This window comes from Diceros bicornis, chromosome 23, assembly GCF_020826845.1.
Source record: "Diceros bicornis minor isolate mBicDic1 chromosome 23, mDicBic1.mat.cur, whole genome shotgun sequence".
Classification (NCBI taxonomy): domain Eukaryota; kingdom Metazoa; phylum Chordata; class Mammalia; order Perissodactyla; family Rhinocerotidae; genus Diceros; species Diceros bicornis.
Window position 1 is genome coordinate 45,002,150 of NC_080762.1, and position 22,336 is coordinate 45,024,485.

The 22,336-nt window shown below is 36.5% G+C and overlaps 1 protein-coding gene across 3 annotated transcripts in view; it reads left to right on the forward strand.

Annotated features, from left to right (window-relative positions):
* RARS2 (arginyl-tRNA synthetase 2, mitochondrial) overlaps positions 1-22,336 on the forward strand; it is a 57,159-nt gene that overhangs the window by 12,773 nt on the left and 22,050 nt on the right. For all 3 annotated transcript variants that reach the window (XM_058566660.1, XM_058566662.1, XM_058566663.1), the window contains 7 exons: positions 2,539-2,612; positions 7,490-7,592; positions 9,058-9,141; positions 12,977-13,074; positions 16,054-16,109; positions 17,573-17,656; positions 20,419-20,495. In XM_058566660.1, coding sequence (XP_058422643.1) covers positions 2,539-2,612; positions 7,490-7,592; positions 9,058-9,141; positions 12,977-13,074; positions 16,054-16,109; positions 17,573-17,656; positions 20,419-20,495 — 576 coding nt within the window. The remainder of the gene's footprint in view (positions 1-2,538; positions 2,613-7,489; positions 7,593-9,057; positions 9,142-12,976; positions 13,075-16,053; positions 16,110-17,572; positions 17,657-20,418; positions 20,496-22,336) is intronic.

Here is a 22,336-nt window from a genome sequence, read left to right on the forward strand (position 1 = left end):
CTTTGTACCCTGGTTGCCAAGAAGCATACTAACTATCTTTAGCTTGGGTTTTCTGGTATAATTTTGTATCTTCATTTTATTTTTATATGTTTAAGCTCCCTCAGAGTCCATTTGGAGCAAATGAGATATAATAATAAAAGAAATAAAGAATTTTTAAGTAGCTTTTAGTTTATATCAGAAAGATAATTTTTTCTGTGTTGTTCCTTTGATGTAAACATTTTATTACCTAGGTCACAACTTATTTGTCAGCTGAAATGCTTTAAAATTGACCTTCATCACTAAGTTTTTTTCAGCAGAGTTTTATTTAAGTTAGGCAGAAAATCTTAGTGGTTATGGGTAAGTCTGGGAGATGTTATGTCAAAATAAAACCTTTTAAAGGAAGAAGGAAATACTATTTATTACATGCTTGTGTGACATATTTTTCTTAATCCTCACAAGAGCCCTAGTTTATTATTTAATAGATTTATTATCTCCATTTTTCAGATGTGAAAACTTAAGCTCATTCATGTTAAATGACTTCCTTTTTTTTTTTTTGTGAGGAAGATCTGCCCTGAGCTAACATCCATGCCAATCCTCCTCTTTTTGCTGAGGAAGACTGGCCCTGGGCTAACATCTGTGCCCGTCTTCCTCCACTTTATATGGGACGCCGCCACAGCATGGCCTGACAAACGGTGCATGGGTGCGCGCCTGGGATCCGAACCCAGGCCGCCAGCAGCGGAGCGTGCGCACTTAACTGCTACGCCACGGGACCGGCCCCCCATGTTAAATGACTGTCACAAGGACACATAGCTAGTAAAAGTGGAACTGGAATTTGAATCCTTGTTTTTTTTTCTGAAAGAGATTATAATAGAACCTTTTTTACTGATGTATCTATTGGCAGGAACAATTTGTAGTATAAACATGAACTGTTACAGCCTTTATTCTGTAAATACTTTGGAAATATTTATTTATCCACTCCTGGGAAAATGTCCTAAGGAAATAACCTTTTCTTAGGGGATGTAGTAATGCACTTCCTAAAGACTAGAATTAAAAAATTATGATTGTACTCTGAGATTTAAATTTAAAAATCAACACATACTAGATCAAAGTGGAAATGTACAGAGCATCTTAAAGATAGACGACAGCTCCAGGTCTGCAAGTTTTGACCTTTTTTTTTTTTTTTGCATTTATGATATTCAACAAATGATTTCTTCTGACAGTGGGAGAAGAAATATTATTACTAATCAGGAGACAATTATGTTAGTTTTATTCCTCTCCTTCTGAACAGTTTCTAATACCTCTGAAGAGTTCTCCTTAATCTCTTCTTACATTCTTTACTTTTCCTATTTACCCCATCAGTCCCTTTGCTTTCTCCCAACTCAACAACCATGGCTTGTCTGTTGCAGTGGCTGCATAAAGATTGAGGAGATGGGGAAGAAAAATGAAGACTTTTTTTTTTTTTTTTTGTGAGGAAGATCAGCCCTGAGCTAACATCCATGCTAATCCTCCTCTTTTTGCTGAGGAAGACCAGCTCTGAGCTAACATCTATTGCCAATCCTCCTCCTTTTTTTCCCCAAAGCCCCAGTAGATAGTTGTATGTCATAGTTCCACATCCTTCTAGTTGTGTGTGGGACGCAGCCTCAGCATGGCCGGAGAAGCGGTGCATTGGTGCGTGCCTGGGATCCGAACCCGGGCCGCCAGCAGCAGAGCGCGCACACCTAACCGCCAAGCCACGGGGCCGGCCCAAAATGAAGACATTTTTAAATTCATTATGGCTATACTGTTATTTCACTATTTTGTTTTATGCATTTCTCGTTGAAATGATGTAGATAGGAATTGGGTGTAGGTTCTGGTTTTAGATAGCTTATGTTCAAGATGTTAGTTCGGGGACCATCTTCCTCAGGCAAAAGAGGAAGATTGGCGACAGATGTTAGCTCAGGGCCAGTATTCCTCACCAGAAAAAAAATACAAGCGCACCCAACCCTGCTATTCTGATGAGTAAACCTTTAATAGGGCTTGGGGATCAGATTTCCCCCCCATTATTTGTTTGCTTGTTTGTTTATTTTTAAGTGCCATGAGATTTTTGTGTGTTTTGTTCACCACTATATCTCCAACACCCAGAGCAGTGCCTTGCAGAAAGTAGGTACTCACTCAATAAATACTTTTTGAATGAATAAAAAATGTATTATCTTTGGTCCCTTAGTGATTCATCCTCTCTCTTTTTATAAAACATTTTTTAAATTTTATTTTAAACTTACAAATGTAAAATTCATCCTTTTTGGTGAACAATTCTGATTGCTGTTTTATGGTCAAACTCTCTCCTCACCCTCAACTTCTGGCTACCACTGATTTATTCTTCATCTTTACAGTTTTGGGTTTTCTAGAATGTCAAATAAATTGAATCATAAATTGAGTCTAGCTTCTGTCACTTAGCATAATGCATTTGAGGTTCATTCATATTATCAATAGTTTATTCTTTTTGTTGCTAAGTAGGATTCCATTGAATCTGGAACAAATGTATTAACAATCTTGCCCTGTTTTGTTCTTTTTGATTTTTAGCTTTCCAGAGTGTTGGATCTTCCTCCAGAAAACTTGATCAAGTCAATATCTGCAGTTCCAATTTCAAAAAAAGAGTTAAGTATAATATATTTGTAACAACAAAAAATTATTACTCTTCAATTTGTAGAATAGTCCTTGGAATTAACCATATGATATGGTTCATTATTTTCAACTTATTATTCCCATTGACTTAAATAATAAAATTAGTCTGTATGTTAGGTACTCTGACATGGCAGAATATATTAGTATTCTCATGTTGATTGTTTTGGTGTTTGTTTATGCTAATAACTATAATTATGTCAAAGTCTTTAAGAAAAATTAGGAATGAGGTTTGAGGTTAATTCTGTAACAGCAAATAAAAGAACTAAGATTGTGTTTAGAATCTTTTTTTTTGTTTTTGTGAGGAAGCTCAACCCTGAGCTAATATCCGCTGCCAATCTTCCTGTTTTTGCTGAGGAAGATGAGCCCTGACCTAACATCTGTTGCTGTCTTCCTCTATTTTGTATATGGTACAGCATAGCTTGATGAGTGGTGCAGTCTGCACTGGGAGCAAACCCCGGGGCCGCCAAAGCGGAGAGCACAAACTTAACCACTATGCCACTAGGCTGGCCCCAAGAATCTCAGGGTTTTTGAAGATATCTTACAGATCCCTTCATTCATCTGATGCTTGAATACTATTGTACCATATTTACCTGCTAGATTTTTTGTGTTTTGGGTTGTTATTTTGTTGTTTTTTGAGTTTCCATTTGAGGACTCCCAGTGATAGAGAACTATTGGTTAAAACTACCTATAATCCATAGTTGCTCTCTTGGATGCAGGGAGATGTCTGTCTCTTTGTGAGTTTGGTCATCCTAATTGATACTTATTTACCATTTGGGTGGAAAACTTCAATACGTGGATAAAATACCCTCTCAGTCAATTAATAATGACGAGAAATTAGCTATATAATAGGCCTTTAAGCCCTAAACTTTAGAAAGATGTAAAGATATAATTATCAGTACCATATGTCTTTACGTCATTTTGTCCTCTTAACTTTGTCAGGACTTTAAGATAGAGTAGGATGAATATTCTTGTTCTCAGAATGGGACAAAGAGATAAGTAGAAAAGGAAGAGAAAGGCTACATATGGCCTTATAAAAGAGAGCACCTCTAAAATGGCCTGCTGCAACTTCCTCTGTATTGAGTTCCAAGAACAGTGCAACCACTGACCAAGGGACCTCATAATTATATGTAAACTGAGGTAATGTTCCAGACCAGTTACCTATTTCATAGAATCTGTAAATGACGTTCTGCATAATGGAATGTCTCAGTTTTTATTTGATGTTTCAAAGGCCTTTATTAAGCTGAACTATCTTGGCCCACCTTTTGAATAGGATTTCCTTGACCTGCCTGGAGCTCCTTTGGGCAGCTCTACCTTAACAATCTGAAATACTAAGACTTTGGTTTATAGAAAATAAATATTAGGAAGGGCCTCAGAATTTTTCTAGGCTGCAAGTCTAAAATTCTTCATGTTAAACTTATTTAAAACAAAGGGAATCTCTACTGCTTTGCCATAATAAACCCAGGTATCCTTTACAGTACCAAGATGAAGCCTAACTGCTCTGTATTTCTAACTTCATTCTAAAATGCTATTAAGTGCCAGGAGAATTAAGAAATATTATTTTTGTTAATGTGGTTTATTTTATGTAATATGAATCAGTTTGCTCAATTCTCCTAATTCTCTCAATTATATTTTCAACTATGATGGAATTCCTATATAATGTTGATTGTAGTGAACAGGATTAATAACTTTGTTATAAGCCTGTAGTACTCATGTTTATGGATTTCACTCTAACACCACAACAACTCCTCAGAAGTAGTGGGAAAGTATCTATTGCTTTTTAAACTTTTTTTTAATTATAAACAATATGAAAGTAGAGGGAATAGTTTAGTGAACCCCTGTGTGCCCATCACTCACTAGCATTGGCACACAGCCAGTTCTGTTTCATCCATAACCCTATCCCTCTCCTTCACACTGGATTATTTTGATAACTACTTCTTTTCATAGTCTAGATGTCATGTCTTTTTAAAAGTTTTTTTTTTTTCACTGAGGAAGATTCGCCCTGGGCTAACATCTGTGCCAGTCTTGCACCATTTTGTATGTGGGTCGCTGCCACAGCATGGCCGCCAATGAGTGGTGTAGGTCTGTGCCCAGGAACCGAACCCAGGCCGATGAAGTGGAGCCCGCCGAACTTACCACTAGGCCACAGGTGTGGAGCCCAAAAGGTTTTTTTTTTAATTAGCTTGTTTTTCTATCACAAAAGCAGAACAGATAATCTCCTTCAGGAAATTGAAGAAAATATAGAAGAATAAGAAGAGAAAAAAATTCCCAGTAATCTTACTATAGTAAGACAGCTGATGTTAGCAAGTTGGTATATTTTTTATATTTTTCTCTTTGAATATGTCTTGCAGCCTTTTAAAATAGTAGCTATAAAACCACTGTATTTATAATTTTTGAACCCTTTTCCCTTAACATGATTCTTTTTTTGTGAATATAGCTTGTAATAATGGCTTAATAATACTCTCCTGTTGATGGACATTTAGATTGTTTTCAGTTCTGACTTTAAACATAATTCTCATTCAATAATTATCTCTTTAAATAGGCAAAGCAAAAGTTTCTTGTGGGTATATAATTAAAAGCTCCCCAAAGGGAACACTAGGAAGTAGATCAAGTCTGGCTGATCCCTTCCCACCTCCCTGAAGCATTTACTTGTCTTTTGGGTCTTTCTTACTGGCAAATAATCCTTCATATAATTTCAGAATTCATGTTTTAAATATTCCTAGTTTAATAAGTTGGTGTTAATTGTTGTTAATAGACTAAAAGGGTGATTTTTTTATTTGTCCTTCTAACACTAAACTAATTAGAAATATTTGGGATTCTAATGAGATAATAAAATTTTAAAATTGAATTGAATTAGTTTATTATTCATGTCTAGAGTAAAATTATCAATGCCTCCTACTATTCATAATCTTGTTAGAACTATCTACAGAAAATCACGTGATATCTTTATGTTTCCTGGATGTTCAAGAGCCATCCTATAGGTTTATGGTCATATTAAATCTTTTATAAAGTATCCTAGCTGTGTATTGCAAGTCATAATTTAGTCTTTGATATATTCAAATCTGTATAATTTCAATTAATATTGTTACTTACTTTTAATTTAATTTTTTAAAAATCTTTGTCTGTTTGTGAGTTTATTCCTGTCCTGCTTTGTATGTTATTCCCATTTTGTTAAACTACTTTCTTCCATTTCCCATATTATTGGCACAAATACTTGACTAAGCTATCAGAATCCTTTGGTAAGAATAAATACAGTAAATACATTGAAACCTCATATGAGTTTCCACAACTGAAGTTCATCTTTAGACAACTGAATTGTAATTTAATCATTAGAGAATAGTCTTAGAAAAGAAACAGAGTACAGTTCCACAACCAAGCCAGTATATGAAGAACTACAGACAGAATAATTTTCCAGGGCTCAGTACTGGTACTATTTAATACTTTTATCTAACATAAGAACTGGAACTAGTATTATTTTACCAGGACTTAATTTCTTAGGAACACTGGGAAGTAGGTGCCATTATCATCACCATTTTACTGAAGTACAAGAGAGGTTAAGCAGCATGCCCAAGATCACACAGGCACTGCTTGACAGATGAACTTGGGTCTGCAGTTACAGCTCACATATCAGTAGATGAGTTTGGGTTGGTAAATGTAATCCACACTGGGCTGCTTGGATAATGGATTAAGGCTCAGGAAAATTCTTAATGGTCATTGTTGACTAAGTTCTTTAATGTGATGTTAATCAGAAGTCACACAGGATTTTTTAGGCATGTCCCCGAATATCAAAAGTGATGAAAAGGAAGTCGTTTGTGCTGCTCTAACATATGTCCTTTTGTATCAGTGACAGATGGGCTAGACAGACAATGGTTCAACCCACTTACTCTGCCCATAGAGTCACATTCTCTAGTTCCTTATTAAACATCAGAAGATATTCAGTGGGTAATTGTGTAGATGTTTGTATATTGATTAAATTTTTTTTACACTCTGAATTATTTCAAACTACAGAAAAGTTTATAGAGAATAGTGTAATGAACACTTGTGCTCACTTTCTAACATGTCAAGTCTTAACTTTTTTCCAAATTTGTCCTTTTTGTGTGGCGTGGGTGAGGGGACACTCTTGATTTTTGTTTTCATAAATCAAACATTGTAGATACTGTAGAAGCCATTTATTTATACTTCTTTGATTCTACTCCCTACCACCCTTCCCTAGAGATAACTGCTCTCATGAAGCGGATGGTTATTTTTACTAATCACCTTCCTTTGTGTTTGTTTCTTGGTTTCTTTGTTTTTGCAGTTTCATCACTAATCCAGTGAAAAGGACGAATGGCAATGTCTGTCTCTTTAATGAACTACTGAGTGTTAAGAATAATATTCTTTTTTCATGTTGAAATTCAGATTACAACATTTTAAAAATATTTTTGCTTTGGTCATTTAGAGGTCATTGGAGGGGCTTAAAAGAAGCCAGCGTTTGGAATAGTGGAGGAAGAAACCTGAGCTTTTTTCTGAGTCTACTTATTCATTGCAGTAGGATTTTAAGGGAGACATTGAACTTGTCAATTTTCACATCTATAAAATAAGGTGGTTGCTCTACCTCTCTCACAGAGATATCATAAAGCTAAAACTAGGTAATAGAAGAGGAGGAATTTAGTAAGATGATACAAGATAAAGTTCTAAATAAATACAAGGTGATGATATTTCCAGTTTCCTTGCCTTATATTTTGAATGTAACACCTTTTCTGATAAAATTGTGTCAATGTGGAGAACCCATAGTGATTAGTCTTTTTTTGTTACACTGGTAATGTTTTTTAAGGTAACAACAGCCTTTTCCTATTTCAATGTCTGTCTTTAGAGAAGTAGCTGATTTTCAGCTTTCTGTGGAATCTCTATTGGAGAACAACAATGACCATTCAAGACCAGATATGCAAGTTGAAGCCACAAGACTAGCAGAGAAGGTACTTTAGCACTATTATTGCTTTTTGGCATTATAATAAATGTATTATTTTAAAGAAAAAAATACTCTGCAGGCTATCTCAGCCATAATAATGAATTTAGTAGTGTTTCTTTGTTCAAGGCACCTTGGAAAGTATAAATTCATTTTAGCCGTGTACTATAAGGTTAGGATGATTTTTCAAATTAGTTGTAAAGCATTCCTCTTGAGCTGACATTGTTCAATTTTTTGATTAACTACCTACAGGAGGACTGAAGTGTTAATTAAATTTACAGATTGAAGCTGGATAGACTTCTGAATTTAGGAGAACAAGCTTGATAAATTAGAGCAGTGGGTTACAATTTTTAAAATGAGTTTCTGAGAAGATGAACATTAAAATATGAGCAGAAATGATTAGATGTAAATAGAATCATGATTGCAGAGAAGAGGTGGTTAGATGATTTAATAAACCTCTTTCATTTCTAATTTCTCTGATGGCTTTGGTATCTAAAAGAGGAATTGAAAGGATTGTAGAGAATGACCAAGTCTAAATTGTTACTATAATACTATCAGAAAACATAGGTGTTGGACAAGGTTTTTTTTTTTAATAGAGTTATTACCTGTGACACAGAGGAGGTGTCTGGGCATGCTCAAGAATTGGAACAATGAAAGTCACTATCATAGAAAAAGATGTTTAAAGAATGAGTATGTATACAATGTTATAAGCCAATATGACCTCAATAAAATAATTTAAAAAAGCAAAACACATAACATTAAAAAGAAAGAATGAATATCATAAAGGAGCTTTGATAGCTGAATAAATATTTATTTGATCACAAAATCACCGCAGATTTTATCAGGAAGTACACCAAGAGTAGAATTATTCTAATTACAATGTTTAGCCTCTTTCCCCCCGTATCCTGTGAGTTCTCAAAAAGTAAAGACTACTGTGTCTTCAGTGACAGCAGGTGTCTCCTCAAGTTCCATGGGTATATCAGGTGCTTTGAACATCTAGTTGGTTAAAAATTTAAAGCATATTCATTGAATACGAAGTATTTAAATTATTTACATTTTATGCGTTGGTGCAACTTTTTTAGTGTGAGCCCTGATAGAATGTCGTGTTCGATCACTGTCATGAAAGGTGGGTGAAATAAAGAGAGTTCATTGCACAACAGGGTATGTAGGGTTGGGAAAAGTGGTGCTCTTTCTCTCCCATGTTAGATGGAGAATTTGAAGTGAGAGAATGGGAAAGAGGAAGAGAGAGACTCTGAAGACAAAATAGCGTTCTAGTCAGGAAGAGAAGAAAACCTGTTTACCTAAATAGAATGATGGGACTGAAGAGAGTGGCTAAGGCCTAGGTTCGGATATAATGACTGTGAGAGATGACACACTTGCTGCCTTTGGAAGCCAATTCGATAGTATTAGAACTACAAATCTCATTGGGCCTGTTTTATAACCTACCTGTTTTACTTGATTTGTTATCTTTTCAGCTAAAATGTGATACAGTGGTGAGTGAAATCAGCACTGGTCAAGGGACTGTAAATTTCAAAATAAACAGAGAACTATTAACAAAGGTAAGAATGTGTTATGTTCTAGCTACTGCACCTTCGCACACTCTCTCTGCTTTAGTTACAGTGCTTTTCCTCCAGTTCTTAAACTTATTGTGCTTCCTGTTACCGCAACACCTTTGCACATTCTGATCCCTCTGCCTGGAGTGCCATCCCAAGTTAACTCCTGCTTATCCTTCAAATCTTGATATTTCCTGGGCAGTACCTTTCTGACTCCTTTATTTATATGCTGTTATAGCACTGTATACCTCTCCTTTGCAGAACTTATCATAGTTGCTATTTTATATTCTTTTTATTTGATTAATGCCTGTTGCCCTTTAAACTCTAATTTCCATTAGGGCTTATAGTATTTGTTTTTCTCCCTATTGGATCCCCAGTTCCTAGCACAGTGCCTGGCATGTAGTAGGTGTGAGAGAACCATTGTTGAGTGAATTATGGACTCTTTATTGGATACAAAAAAGGTACTACTGGTTTCTGCTCTCTGGTAGCCTATAATCTGTTGGGAGCATAAGATTTATACGGAAGAAACCATAAGACAGCTTCTTCTTTTAATAAAACAATAAATATTAAAACAAAAAAAAGGTGATTGATACATAACACATAAGAAAGATCAGAGATGGAGAAATCAGGATGGCCTAGAGGGAAATCTCCTAGAGGAATTGGGTCTCACTTGAGTGAAACCATAGAGAACAGGTAATCCTGGAAAGATGGTGTGGTAGGAGACCTTTTGTTGAGAGTGTCATTTCAATTGAAATTTAAAATTTATCATAATGTATGCTTTGGTCTGTTATTTTAAAAAAACAAATACACACCAGTGTTGGTTTGGTCAGGCTTAGTGAATGCTGCAGTCTTGAATTGAAAATAACTGTAAGACCAAAATTTCTAATAATATAGTTTCTTACCAAGGTTATATAGTGTACAGACATTTGCCCATCAGCCCTATAATTCTTCTGAGGGAAAGTTAGTGTTTCATGCTTGTCTCTAAATCTTTGAACTTTTTTCTTTTATCTTTTTTTCATTCTTACTTCAGGGTAGACTGGTTAACCAAAATCAGTCACAAGGACAAGAAGGAAATTTGTTTTGAGCTTGTTAAAAAATGTCTACAACCTGCTGAGTTCTTGATAAATTTCATGTCAACTTAGCAAACCAGTGAGTCTAATTTACCGTTTATAAATAAGTTACTCGTTCTTCTAGTTGCTGTCTCAATTTTTATGAAAGTAGAAATGCAGCTCACCAAAGTGCCCTTCAAACTTCAGGTCACTTGATAGGCAGCAATATTTTACTTTTTTTCTTTTCCCAGAGATGGGAAAATGTGCTGTAGTAGATGGTGTTTGCCTTTACAGTCAGGTTAGCTGAAAGAGATGTGGTTTATATTTTGATGCAAGGCGTATATTTACTTAATAATTTAAAATTTCAGTGACCATGAATTTTCTTGCTTTATTACAATTAACAAACTATGAGATTTTCTCCTAAATAAGGAGTCCCACTAGCTCGCTTATTAAAAATATTCCTAAACCTTCTCAATTGACAATGAAGGGACAGGAGTCATGGCTTTGAGATTCAGCTACTCTTTCTCACGTGGACATCCTCTCTTCATTGCAGCTTTGAGGATCTGGATCTTAGTGTGATTTTCATTAAAGGAACAAACAGATTGCTCACAGTAGCCTTGCTCAGTCTCATAGTAAAGATACATCCTAGAGCAGTGAACACCCATCCTCTGAAAAAGAAGTATTGAATGTGCCAGTGTTATAAGTTGTAATTTTTTAGTGATAATTCTTGTTTGCTCAAAGCCTAATTTCTTCTACATCTGGCTTCATTATTTTCAGACCTTAACCAGTGGTCATTTACATATCTAATGAATTTTTCAGATTGCATCAAGAAAAAAATTTAGCCCTTTTTTTTTTTTCTGAGGAAGATTCACCCTGAGCTGACATCCGCTGCCAATCTTCCTCTTTTTGCTTGAGGAAGATTCGCCCTGAGCTAACATCTGTGCCAGTCTTCCTCTATTTTGTACGTGGGTCACCTCCCCAGCTTGGCTGCTGACAAGTGGTGTAGGTCTGCACCCAGGAACGAACCTGGGCCGCTGAAGCGGAGCACGCTGAACTTAACCACTAGGTCGCGGGGCCAGCCCCTAAATTCAGCCCTGCTTAGGACTATTATGAAACTTTTTTTTTTTTTTTGAGGAAGATCAGCCCTGAGCTAACATCTGCCAATCCTCCTCTTTTTTTTGCTGAGGAAGACTGGCCGTGGGCTAGTATCCATGCCCATCTTCCTCCACTTTACATGGGATGCCGCCACAGCATGGCTTGCCAAGCGGTGCATCGGTGCACGCCCGGGATCTGAACCAGCGAACCCCAGGCCACCGCAGCAGAGCACGCGCACTTAACGGCTTGTGCCACCGGGCCAGCCCCAAAACTTTTTTTTTTTTTTTTACATTTTAAAGTTATCAAAACTGAAATGTAGCCAATGATCTATGTCTAAAACTTATTCCTCAAGCAGAGAATTTTGAATTTGCCATTGCTTACACATGTACAAACTTAGCCTTGCATAAAATGTATCTGTTCATGCATTGCAATTAAATTATTAGCACTGGCAGCACCAGAGATGATTAAATGTTAGCTTAAGTCTGGATCACTAATGATGGCTTAAAACGTCTTCATATAAATCATCCTGAAAGGTAGGAGGCTAAAATGTGAAATTAAAGTCAGTAGGAACTGCCAAATCTCTGGAACTAGATAATAAATTTTTCAAAGCTGGAAGATGGTATGACCAATTCATACATTGTGAAGAACTGTGATTTTGATACCAAACTTCTACCTGTCAGTAGCTTACAGATGACTTTCAAGAGAAACTATAACTTCGAGTAATAGTTAATTCAGTTTAGCAGGAGAAAAAAAAAAATATGAGTTTAACCAAATAGAGAAAAGGCAAACAATATCCTGTTTTTTTAAGTATGCCTTGGAAATAACACAGTGGATAAGATCATTTTTATTTCATATGCACACATGCATTTTTTATTTGCCAAATTCAAGTTTGCATGCTCTACCAAAACTTAAGAAAAAAAGACAGAAAAAGAGATACTAATTTAAATGGCTCTAATTCTACTCATTGTTTCACTAATTGAGTTTCTATCAATTGGCAGTGGATGCATTCAAGTCACAAGTAGTGCCAGTTGGCCCAATGCATGGAAAGAATGAATGATTAAGCAGTTTTCAACTATTGACCAAAGAATTAACTAGATAGATAGGTAATGGTAGCTTCCTTCAAAGTCCTGATGAGAGCTCTAGAGAAATATCAACCAAAAAACGGTTACATAAAGTGACAGAAATCATCCACAGAAAATGTGATGGTCACAGACAAACAGAAAGTACGAGCCAAATGGAATGTTCGTTAATTTGCTAAAGCATTCCAAAAAGTGAAACTTTTGAAAGATTTAATTTCTGATTATAAACTTTTTATGCAGCTATATGTACACTACTAAGTATGTCTTGCATTTAAACATATTGATGAATAGATGAGTCTCTAGCTTATTCATCTATTGGAATATCAGGAAACTTTGCTAGCTCACTGACATTCTATAGTTAAAAGCTCCTCTATCTTCTACATTTTCCATTTCCATGAGCTCCACTCCCACTCACTTAGCTAACCAAGTCCGAAACCTTGGAGCTCCTAAGAGTTCCTAAGATTTCTCTTTTCCCTCACAGAATCTGTCCTGTGCTACAGACTGATATGTCCATAAATTAGAATGAGCACATTAGGAATATTTAGTTTCTAGTAACAAAGTGATTAAGAAAATTGCAATATTTTTCTCTCATTAAATCCCACACCTTTTATTTTTCAGACAGTGCTACAACAAGTAATTGAAGATGGTTCAAAATACGGATTAAAAAGTGAACTTTTCTCTGGTCTTCCCCAGAAGAAGATTGTGGTTGAATTCAGGTGAGTACCTGCCCATCTTTTGTGTCGGTAATCAACTAGCTGGGTCAGGGGAGCATTTCACCATTATCTGGGGTCTCACAAAATTACACAAGGAAAAATTGAAAACCCGTGAGATTATATTTTCTTAAAATCACAGTGAATTGATCATTAAACCATGAATAAAAGTGTTTGGACTCCAATCAAAAAAATGTCTAGTGATTATTGTGGGTTTTTTTTCTTTCTTTATTGTTTAATAGTTATCTTTTTGGAAGAACTACTTTTTCATCTTAGTCGACTCTTAAGGCCGAGATAATGGTTACTACCATATTAAGAATTTTAAAACAATGTGATTACTAGAGAACAAAGCCTTGGAGTGTTTGTAATACATATTTTTAAAAATTACCAGAAAAATAGCTTGAAGTTTTAATATGCCTCTAAATAGTCTTTATAATAACTTTCTGATGTGCTATCAGTACAACCATCTAACATTTGAACTGTTTTTAGGTAACCAAAAAAGAAAAGGGAACACTGTCAGCGTACAACTGACAGGTTGACAGTCCATGAAAATTATCAGAGATGTTGTATTTGCCTTCCTAAAAGCTGGAGAAGAGTCTTTTTTTCGTGTGAGGAAGATTGGCCTTGGGCCGGCCCCGTGGCTTAGCGGTTAGGTGCGCGCGCTCTGCTGCTGGCGGCCCGGGTTCGGATCCCGGGCGAGCACCGACGCACCGCTTCTCCGGCCATGCTGAGGCCGCGTCCCACATGCAGCAACTAGAAGGATGTGCAGCTATGACATACAACTATCTACCGGGGCTTTGGGGGAAAAATAAATAAATAAAAAAAAATCTTTAAAAAAAAAAAAAAAAGATTGGCCTTGAACTAACATCTGCCAATCCTCCTCTTTTTGCTGAGGAATGCTGGCCCTGGTCTAACATCTGTGCCCATCTTCCTCCATTTTTTATATGGGACGCTGCCACAGCATGGCCTGACAAGCGGTGCATCGGTGTGCGCCCAGGATCTGAACCCCGGGCCGCCAGCAGCGGAGCGTGTGCGCCTAGCCGCGACGCCACGGGGCCGGCCCCAGCGAAAGCTTTTTTTAAAATAATATAAATACCTAGTTTTTAAAAATTCAAAGATTACAAAAGGATATTCAGTGAAAAGGAAGTCTCCCCCCCATCCCAGTTTTCTGGTTCTTTCAGAATGGGCATTCACTGATGCCAGTTTCTTGTTTACCCACCTAGAAATATTCTGTGCTTTTATAAACCGATCACACATGTTATATACATTGTTCTAGTCCTTGCTTTTTTCCACTAAACAATGTATCTTATGTTCCTTTAGTATCAGTACATCCAGCACTGGCTTATTATTTTTATTGTATCTTAGTATTTTGTTGTCTGGAGTTTTTTTTTTTTTTTTTTTTAGTCAGCATGATTGAGTTACAATTACATACAATATGGTTCACCAAATTTCAACATATAATTTGACGAGTTTTGGCAAAAGTGTATGGGTCACATAACCACCAATACAATTATGATATAGAACAGTTTCTCTGTCATTTTTTCCTATTTCATTGATTTCTGCTTTCATCTATATTATTCACTTTTATTCTGCTTACTTTGGATTTTGTTTGCTCTTCCCCATCTAGTTTCTTAAAGGAGAACCTTAGATTCTTCATTTGAAATCTTTCTTCTTTTCTAATATAAACATTTCATGCTATAGATTTTTCTGCTTTAGCTACAAGTTCCACAAACTTGCTAGTTAGGCAGTCCTAAGGGTCACCTTGTTTGCTGTCATTCTCTCAGGAGCACTGTCCTGTTGTCTGGTTTCATAAAACTAGTGTTTCTTATCTTTTTCTGGTTTTCTGGTTGTTTAAGGCAGAACAGTAAATCCAGTCTCTTCTTGGGTAGAAGTAGAAGATTCCTTATTTTTTAATCCTATAGAAGAACGTTTACTTTCTTTCTAAATAATGATTAAATCAACATCCTTATAGTTGCATGATTTCTCAATTGTGTGCAGGTATCTGTAGGATCAGGTTTTTAAATCATAATGTCCTTAAAAAGGATATATAACAAGGCTTTAGAGATAGAAGACCAAAATTAAGCTCTATTTTTACCACTTTTTAACCAGCTGTATTCAAGTTAATATGTCTTTTTTTTTAGTATTGAAAAACTTATGAAATTTTCAAACATACACAAAACAGAGAGAACATTATAATCAAGTCCTATATGCTCATCACCCAGATTCAGGAGTCCAAGATATTGCCACATTTGCTTTATTATCTCTTTTCCTTGTCTCAGTTCCCTCGTCTGTAAAATAAGAGATGAGAGTACCTTACCTCACAGCTCTTCTGAGTGTTGAATGAGTTAATGCATGTAAATTGTGTGAAGCTGTGCCTGTCAAGTAGCGAGTGCTCTAGAAACATATGCTATTGTTAAATTATTGATTACAACTTCTCAAGCACACACAGGAGTGATAAATGTATTGACTGAGAATTTGGAGTGGTGAATCAGATTTCTGGTTATTCTGGGAAGTTTTATACATAAATATTTTTATATTTTTTATATTAATTTCTGATAACAGTAAATATTGATAGATCTTACTCATATAAATAAAATTTATTTAGAGTCTTCAATAATTTTTAAGAGGATAAAGGATTTGAGAACTGGTGTGCTAAACTTAATTCTCAGTAATCTACATTGTTTGTGTCAAAACAATATCTCTGAATTTCTTCATCTTTTTATCAGTCCTTAAATGTATTTGCTTCCTCAGTGAGCCACTTGTGTATATGGTACTACCTTATAAGTCACAAGATCAATTCACTAAGGATGATTCTTTCTGAGTTCTAATTTATTTTTGCTCTAAATTTCTAATTTTTAACTTATCTTTGCCCTAAATTACCAAAGGCCTTAGTCCCCATTTGTGTTAAACTATGGAGGCATGACCTAGTTCAATTTAGAACTCTTGTTCTGAGGACAGAAAAATAACTTTTGCAATTATTTGCAGTTCACCTAATGTTGCCAAAAAATTTCACGTTGGACATTTGCGTTCCACCATCATAGGTAAGTGTTGCTAGTTTCATAGAAAATACTAAACATGCCATCACTTTCACTGCTCTGGAACCACACTGCTACTGTCTCAGTCAGGAAACTGCCACCACTCCTGCTGTGTCTTCTAGAATTCATAATAGCAAAGAGGCAGCCCTATACCCTGTCTTTCACTTCCTTTGGAGCTTACGTGGCAGGATGTTAGGACTTCTAGTACTGATGTCACTAAAAAACAAGGCCTCTACAGCTGTGCGTGTCAGAAAAAATAGAAGTAGCTCCCCTTCCGCCTCATTTTCACCTTTTAAATCTCGTGCAAAATGTATCTCATTGCCCAAACCTAAGTGACTTCTGGAACTCTAACTGCAAGAGATTCTAGGAAATGTAATTTTTAGGTTTCCAGCCTCTGCAGTATGTGAAGGCACACTAGAAGGACAGTGGAATAAATGTTGATTATCAAACCAGCATCAGCAGTACAGGAAGGTGAAGGTCTTGGACTACTATGTGCTGTTAGGGATCAGGCACGAGAGGATGGACTTAAGTGATTACAAGAAGGTAGAGTGAGCTATTTAGGGGAAAAAAAATAGTATGAGCCTGGCCTGGTGTCGTAGTGGTTAAGTTTGTGCGCTCTGCTTTAGCGGCCCAGGGTTCGCAGGTTCAGATCCCGGGTGCAGACCTACGCACCACTTATCAAGCCATGCTGAGGCAGGCGTCCCACATATAAAGTAGAGGAGGATGCTAGCCCAGGGCCAATCTTCCTCAACGAAAAGAGGACTGGGGGCCGTCCCGGTGGCACAAGTGGTTAAGTGCGCACGCTCCTCTGTGGCTGCCCTGGGTTTGCCGGTTCAGATCCTGGGCGCGCACCGATGCACTGCTTGGCAAGCCATGCTGTGGTGGCATCCCATATAAAGTGGAGGAAGATGGGCACAGATGTTAGCCCAGGGCCAGTCTCCCTCAGCCAAAAAAAAAAAAGAGGAGGATTGGCAGATGTTAGCACAGGGCTGATCTCCTCACAAAAAAAAACAAAAAAGAGAAGGATTGGTGACAGATGTTAGCTCAGGGCTAATCTTCCTCACCAAAAAGACAAAAAACAAAAAACAGTATGGCTCAGGTTCTTTAGGGCACAGCCAAATTATATATTTCTTGTTAATTACTAAGATTTTGTTATTTTCTGTCCTTGGAATTGATTTGGAATAACAATTACTCTAGCATGTTTTCCTAACTCCCATTAACATTGATGAAAATTCTGTTCTTGTGAAAATTGTGAGATTCTTTGAAATAACTGCCCCCAAAATAATTCCTTATTCCCATTCCAAAAAAAAGATGAAAACACAATAATGAATGTTTTAGTAAAAAAAATTGAGTTGGTAAATTTTGTCAAAAGAATTTTCTATGTTATGCTTTGATAATAGAGAAGCACTTGGTTTTTATGCCAAAATGGATAACAAGAATGAGAAACTGTATATTTTATTGATTACTAGGAAATTTTATAGCAAATCTCAAAGAAGCTTTAGGACATCAAGTAACAAGAATAAATTACCTTGGAGATTGGGGCATGCAGTTTGGTAAGTAAGTTTGAGATTTTATTTTTTATTTCCTTATTAAATTTAATTTCTTTTAATATCATGTCACTTGGTCATCTGGACAGAATATAGGCAGAATCCCACTGGATGAAGTACTGCCTCCTACTTCTTTTTTTTCCTAATAGCTCTTTTGCATGAATCTTATTTTTTATTTATTAGAGTAAGTCTCACCACACAAATAAGTTTTCAGGGATGAAACTTAACACATTCAGAGCAAGACCTGATAAATACAGACTTTTGTGGTTTTATTAAAGAAAAGTAGCTTACATTTGTTAGTTAAATGGAGAAGTGAGTATATAAGGAAAAAGTAAATAGCTGTATACACGCTTCTCAACCACAGCCCTGCTATTTTTAAAACTAGTGAGGTCCAGCCTGCCTAGGCCATCCTACATGAAGTGGGAGCTGAGGTCATACCCTGGCCAGGGGCCTAGAGGAAAAACAAACTGGGAGACTTTGACATCTCCTTAAATTCTATAGTGGCAGGGGTTCGAAAAGAAAAGAGAGGAAGAGAGGAGTGAGACCCAAATAGTTGAGTGCCACAAATTATCTCTAATGTCGTGAGTTTGCTTAGAACCATCCCTCGCTCATACATGCCAGTATTCAGGGTGTGGAAGGGTAAGATAGATGAAGTTGCTAAGGTAGTGAAGGACCGGTAGCATGTGAAATGCAAACTTTTAAAAATCTCTGGCAACTACTATGTGTATTTTAAGATCCAACCCTAGTGTCACCTCTGTAAAGCGTTCTCTGACACATGATACCCCCTTACCCACCTTCGCCCATCACCAAGTTCCTAGGACCCAGCTCTTCTCAGGTAGGCTTCTCTCTTACTGTATTCTGATTTGTGTGCTTCTCTCCCCTGCTAGATGTGGTGTTCCAGGAAGGCATGGACTGTGTCTTAATTACTTTTGTATCCATAGTGCTTGGCACATAAGAGGCACTCATAATGATGAATGAATCTGTTTTGGGAAGTATTTTACAGTACTAATCCAAAATAAAGATAGTAAAGCTTCTGTAAAGTGCATTGTGTACTGCCAGTTCTAAAGTTTACTGATGCTATTATATTCCGTATCTTGTGAAATGAAATCAGTTTCAAAAAGACAGATTTATCATGACCTTCTCTTATGAAGATTATCATCTCAGTTAATAAAAATTTTTTTTAGACCCTAAAAAGGATAGCAACTTGAACCTGTTAACAGTGTCTTTACTATTCACTGTGAAGGAATCAGAAAACATGCCCTGCATTTTAAAAATCCACCTGCAGTTCACAACAGCTGGTACTCGGAGGTTTAGGCTCTAGGCTCAACAGTCAGATTTAATAGATGGCATCCACTTTATATTACTTTGACAGATTCGGCATTTCATAGGCGTTAGCAAATGTGTGATTATGGTATTCATTAAATTTTAGCTGCAGGATTTTATTATAGCAGTTTTTCTCCAAAGGACTGCTATGGTTAATGATCTGTCAACATTTCCATCATCACCATCATTGTTGAAGAGTTTAATTTGGGCTGTTTTAGCTATCTGCTATGGAAAGTTGGCAGACAGTTCCTAAGCACAGAATTAGTTTCTGAAAATATGTTAGGTGGACTGTTAAATGGAATTGGCCTTTACTTTTCCTATTTCTGTTTTTTAGAACACTCTAGGCATCTTTCCACATCCTGTTCCCAAGACCCTGAATCATAATCACATTTGCTTTTGCTTGAAAGTGAATAGAGCTGGTACATATTTCAGTCATCCTTCTAGTTCCTGTCTAAGCTCCAAAGTAGTGTCTAGCCCTGTGTTCAGTAGCATCCTACTTTCTGCCAAGCCTATCTAGAAAAATGTGCATCAGCAAGGCCCAGTGGCAATAGTTCCTTTGGATCTGAGGCTTGGTAATTGATAGAGTTGTAGAAACAGATTGGTTTTTAAAATAATTAAACTACCTGTTATTGCTCTTGGCCCCAGGCTGCATATATCTTTTGAAACTGAAATTATGATCACCTTTTAGCAAAATATCTTAAGAGAATAAATATTCACAGTCCATACTAGGAATTTTCATTGCTAGTTTACAAACCTCAATTACTATTTTCTTTTAAAAAAAAAAAAAGGTTCAAATTAACACTATCCCTGAACTCTGAACTTATTTTCGGAGACTAAGAAAATATCATTGGCAAATAAAAGACAAGTATATATGGCCAGATAAAAGAATTTTGTTGCTTGGTCACCTTGAATGGGGGAAGTAATCAGGGATGTTTCAAGTTTTATCTTTTCTTGTTTTCCTTTGGTTATTTGTTTAAGAACTAATATTATAACACCAAGCCAATTCCTACCTTTGTTTTATTTTAACATCTACAAGTTTAAAAAGAAAGTTTTGAAATCACTTTCCGTCAGTTTGTTTTCACAGATTTTGAGTATCCAGTGTCTAGCATCGTGATGTCCTTCCACAGAGTAGCTGCTCAATAACAGCTAACAGTGCAAAGACAAATTAGCCCTAAACTCTTCCTTTGGGGAGCTCACAGTCTGTTGGTTTCTGTGAAATTAATTTCAGTGATCTATTCAGTAGATTGAACTTGTAATTCAATATATTGAATTTGACTTGTGTCAGTTTATGGGGTAGCAGAAGGTGACAAGTGTGTGTTTTGCAATATTCTCAGGATATATAACTCTGAGAGATTGATCTTTTTATAGAACTATACCTGTTCCCTGCCAGGATTGTTCTCTGCTGTTCCATTTTATAATTTTTCATTTATGGATTGTTGTGATAGGTCTTCTGGGAACTGGCTTCCAACTGTTTGGCTATGAAGAAAAACTCCAGTCCAATCCTTTACAGCATCTCTTTGAAGTAAGTTGGCAAGAAACAATATTAGCAAATGCTTCAACTTTTTTCTCTGAGTACTATGCAGTTTGGCAACCCCTTCTTTAATCCCAGAGGTTTTAAAAAAATGTTCCTTAAAGCAAGGAACCAAAACAATTGAAAATGTTGCTTTTATTTTACTAGGGAGTTCTTTTCATTTTCAAATCCAAGTGTTTCTTTTATTACTATTTTAGTTGATTTGGGACAGTATTTCTCCAGACACACAATAAACACATAGGCTAAAAGATTCGACACGGAGAGAAATTTCTCAATTTTTTGTCAGTTGATATGTACTGCACCTTTCTTCATGGTAATAACTATCATCCATTTAGACTTGAAAAACATGAGTATATTACTTTTTTGCCCTGGTTCTAGTGTGGGGGAAGGCAAATGTGTTTCTCTCCGAATTTGTGTATGCTTTTTCCATTTCTGCCTTTCAGCTCCTTTTCCTGACTTTTGCCCAGTGTGAACTCCTTTCTAGTCTACTCCATTTAGTCCCTTGGATACTGTGCTTCTCTGTCCTCACTCTTCCTGGAGTTCATTAATAAAGCTCTTCCTGTCCAATTAATCTCCAGGGATGTGTTTCCTTTTCATTGTCCCAGTTTTATCTCTGCCATTTCTGGGCCTCACAAGGAGAAACACAGATGCGACGTCAGCCATGTTGGTGACATACTGGGGAGTCAGACTAAAGATGTGCCTGTGTGTGAAGAAGAGCATTTACCAAAACAATGCTTTACTTTGCTAGCCAGAGCCACAGAGGGTGCTTCGTCATTTTCTTTCTTTGTAAAATGATTTTTCTCCTGCAGCTGGCTTTGTAGTTAAATTTAACAAAAATACATTCTAAATCTTAAAGACCTTTAACGGTTTGTAATTTTCCCTGAGTCCATGGCTGCACTGCACTTTAAATGCCTACGTTTTGATTTATAATATTAACCAAAAGATTTTTTTCTCTCTCTTTCCTATTAAGAGTTTTTTTGATGGACAAGAGTTTAAAAATTAATAATTCTTTATGGTTGTCTGTAAATAAAGCATCCACCTTAGTGCCTGGAATTTTTACTATATTCTTATTATTAGTATTATTTTTTTTTGGTGAGGAAGATTGTCCCTGAGCTAACATCTGTGCCAGTCTTCCTCCACTTTGTACGTGGGACGCTGCCACAGCATGGCTTGATGAGTGGTGTGTAGGTCTGTGCCAAGATCCGAACCCACAAAGCCTGCGCCACCAAGACTACACCACAGGGCCAGCCCCTACTGTATTATTTTTTAAAACTTTGCAAAATAGCAAGTATACTTTATCACAAGATTAGTGAACCTTTCATCAGACCCAGGCCCACAGAGACAACCCACAGCACAGAAAATACAGATGCCTGCTTGGAGACCTCGTGTCATTGAGAGAACCTTTTTAAAAATTTAGAGTACAGTTTCACATTTGAGAGTTACTACTCTCATCTTTCTCTCACCCCACTCAAAAGTTTTTATTTAATCCTGAAAATAGTAAATCTTTGTTGCCCATAAAGTTTAAGTATTTTAGTAAAATCTGTTCTCAAACTCCATAGAAACCTAAACATATTTCTTTCTATGCGGTTTAATACAATTTCCTGCCTCTTGAGACTCATAAAAAGTAGGAGATCACACATCTATGTTTGAGGTTGTTAATTGAATATACATAAGGAAGAAACAGGGCAGAGAGTGCTTCTATGAATAACTAAAAACTCAAGGAACAATGGTGTTGCTTTCAGATGTTCTTTTGCCTGATAGCTTCATAGGGAAGCAGCGTTTATAGACAAAAGAGGGCACATACACCCACCGTGCTGTTTGTAATGGAAGGT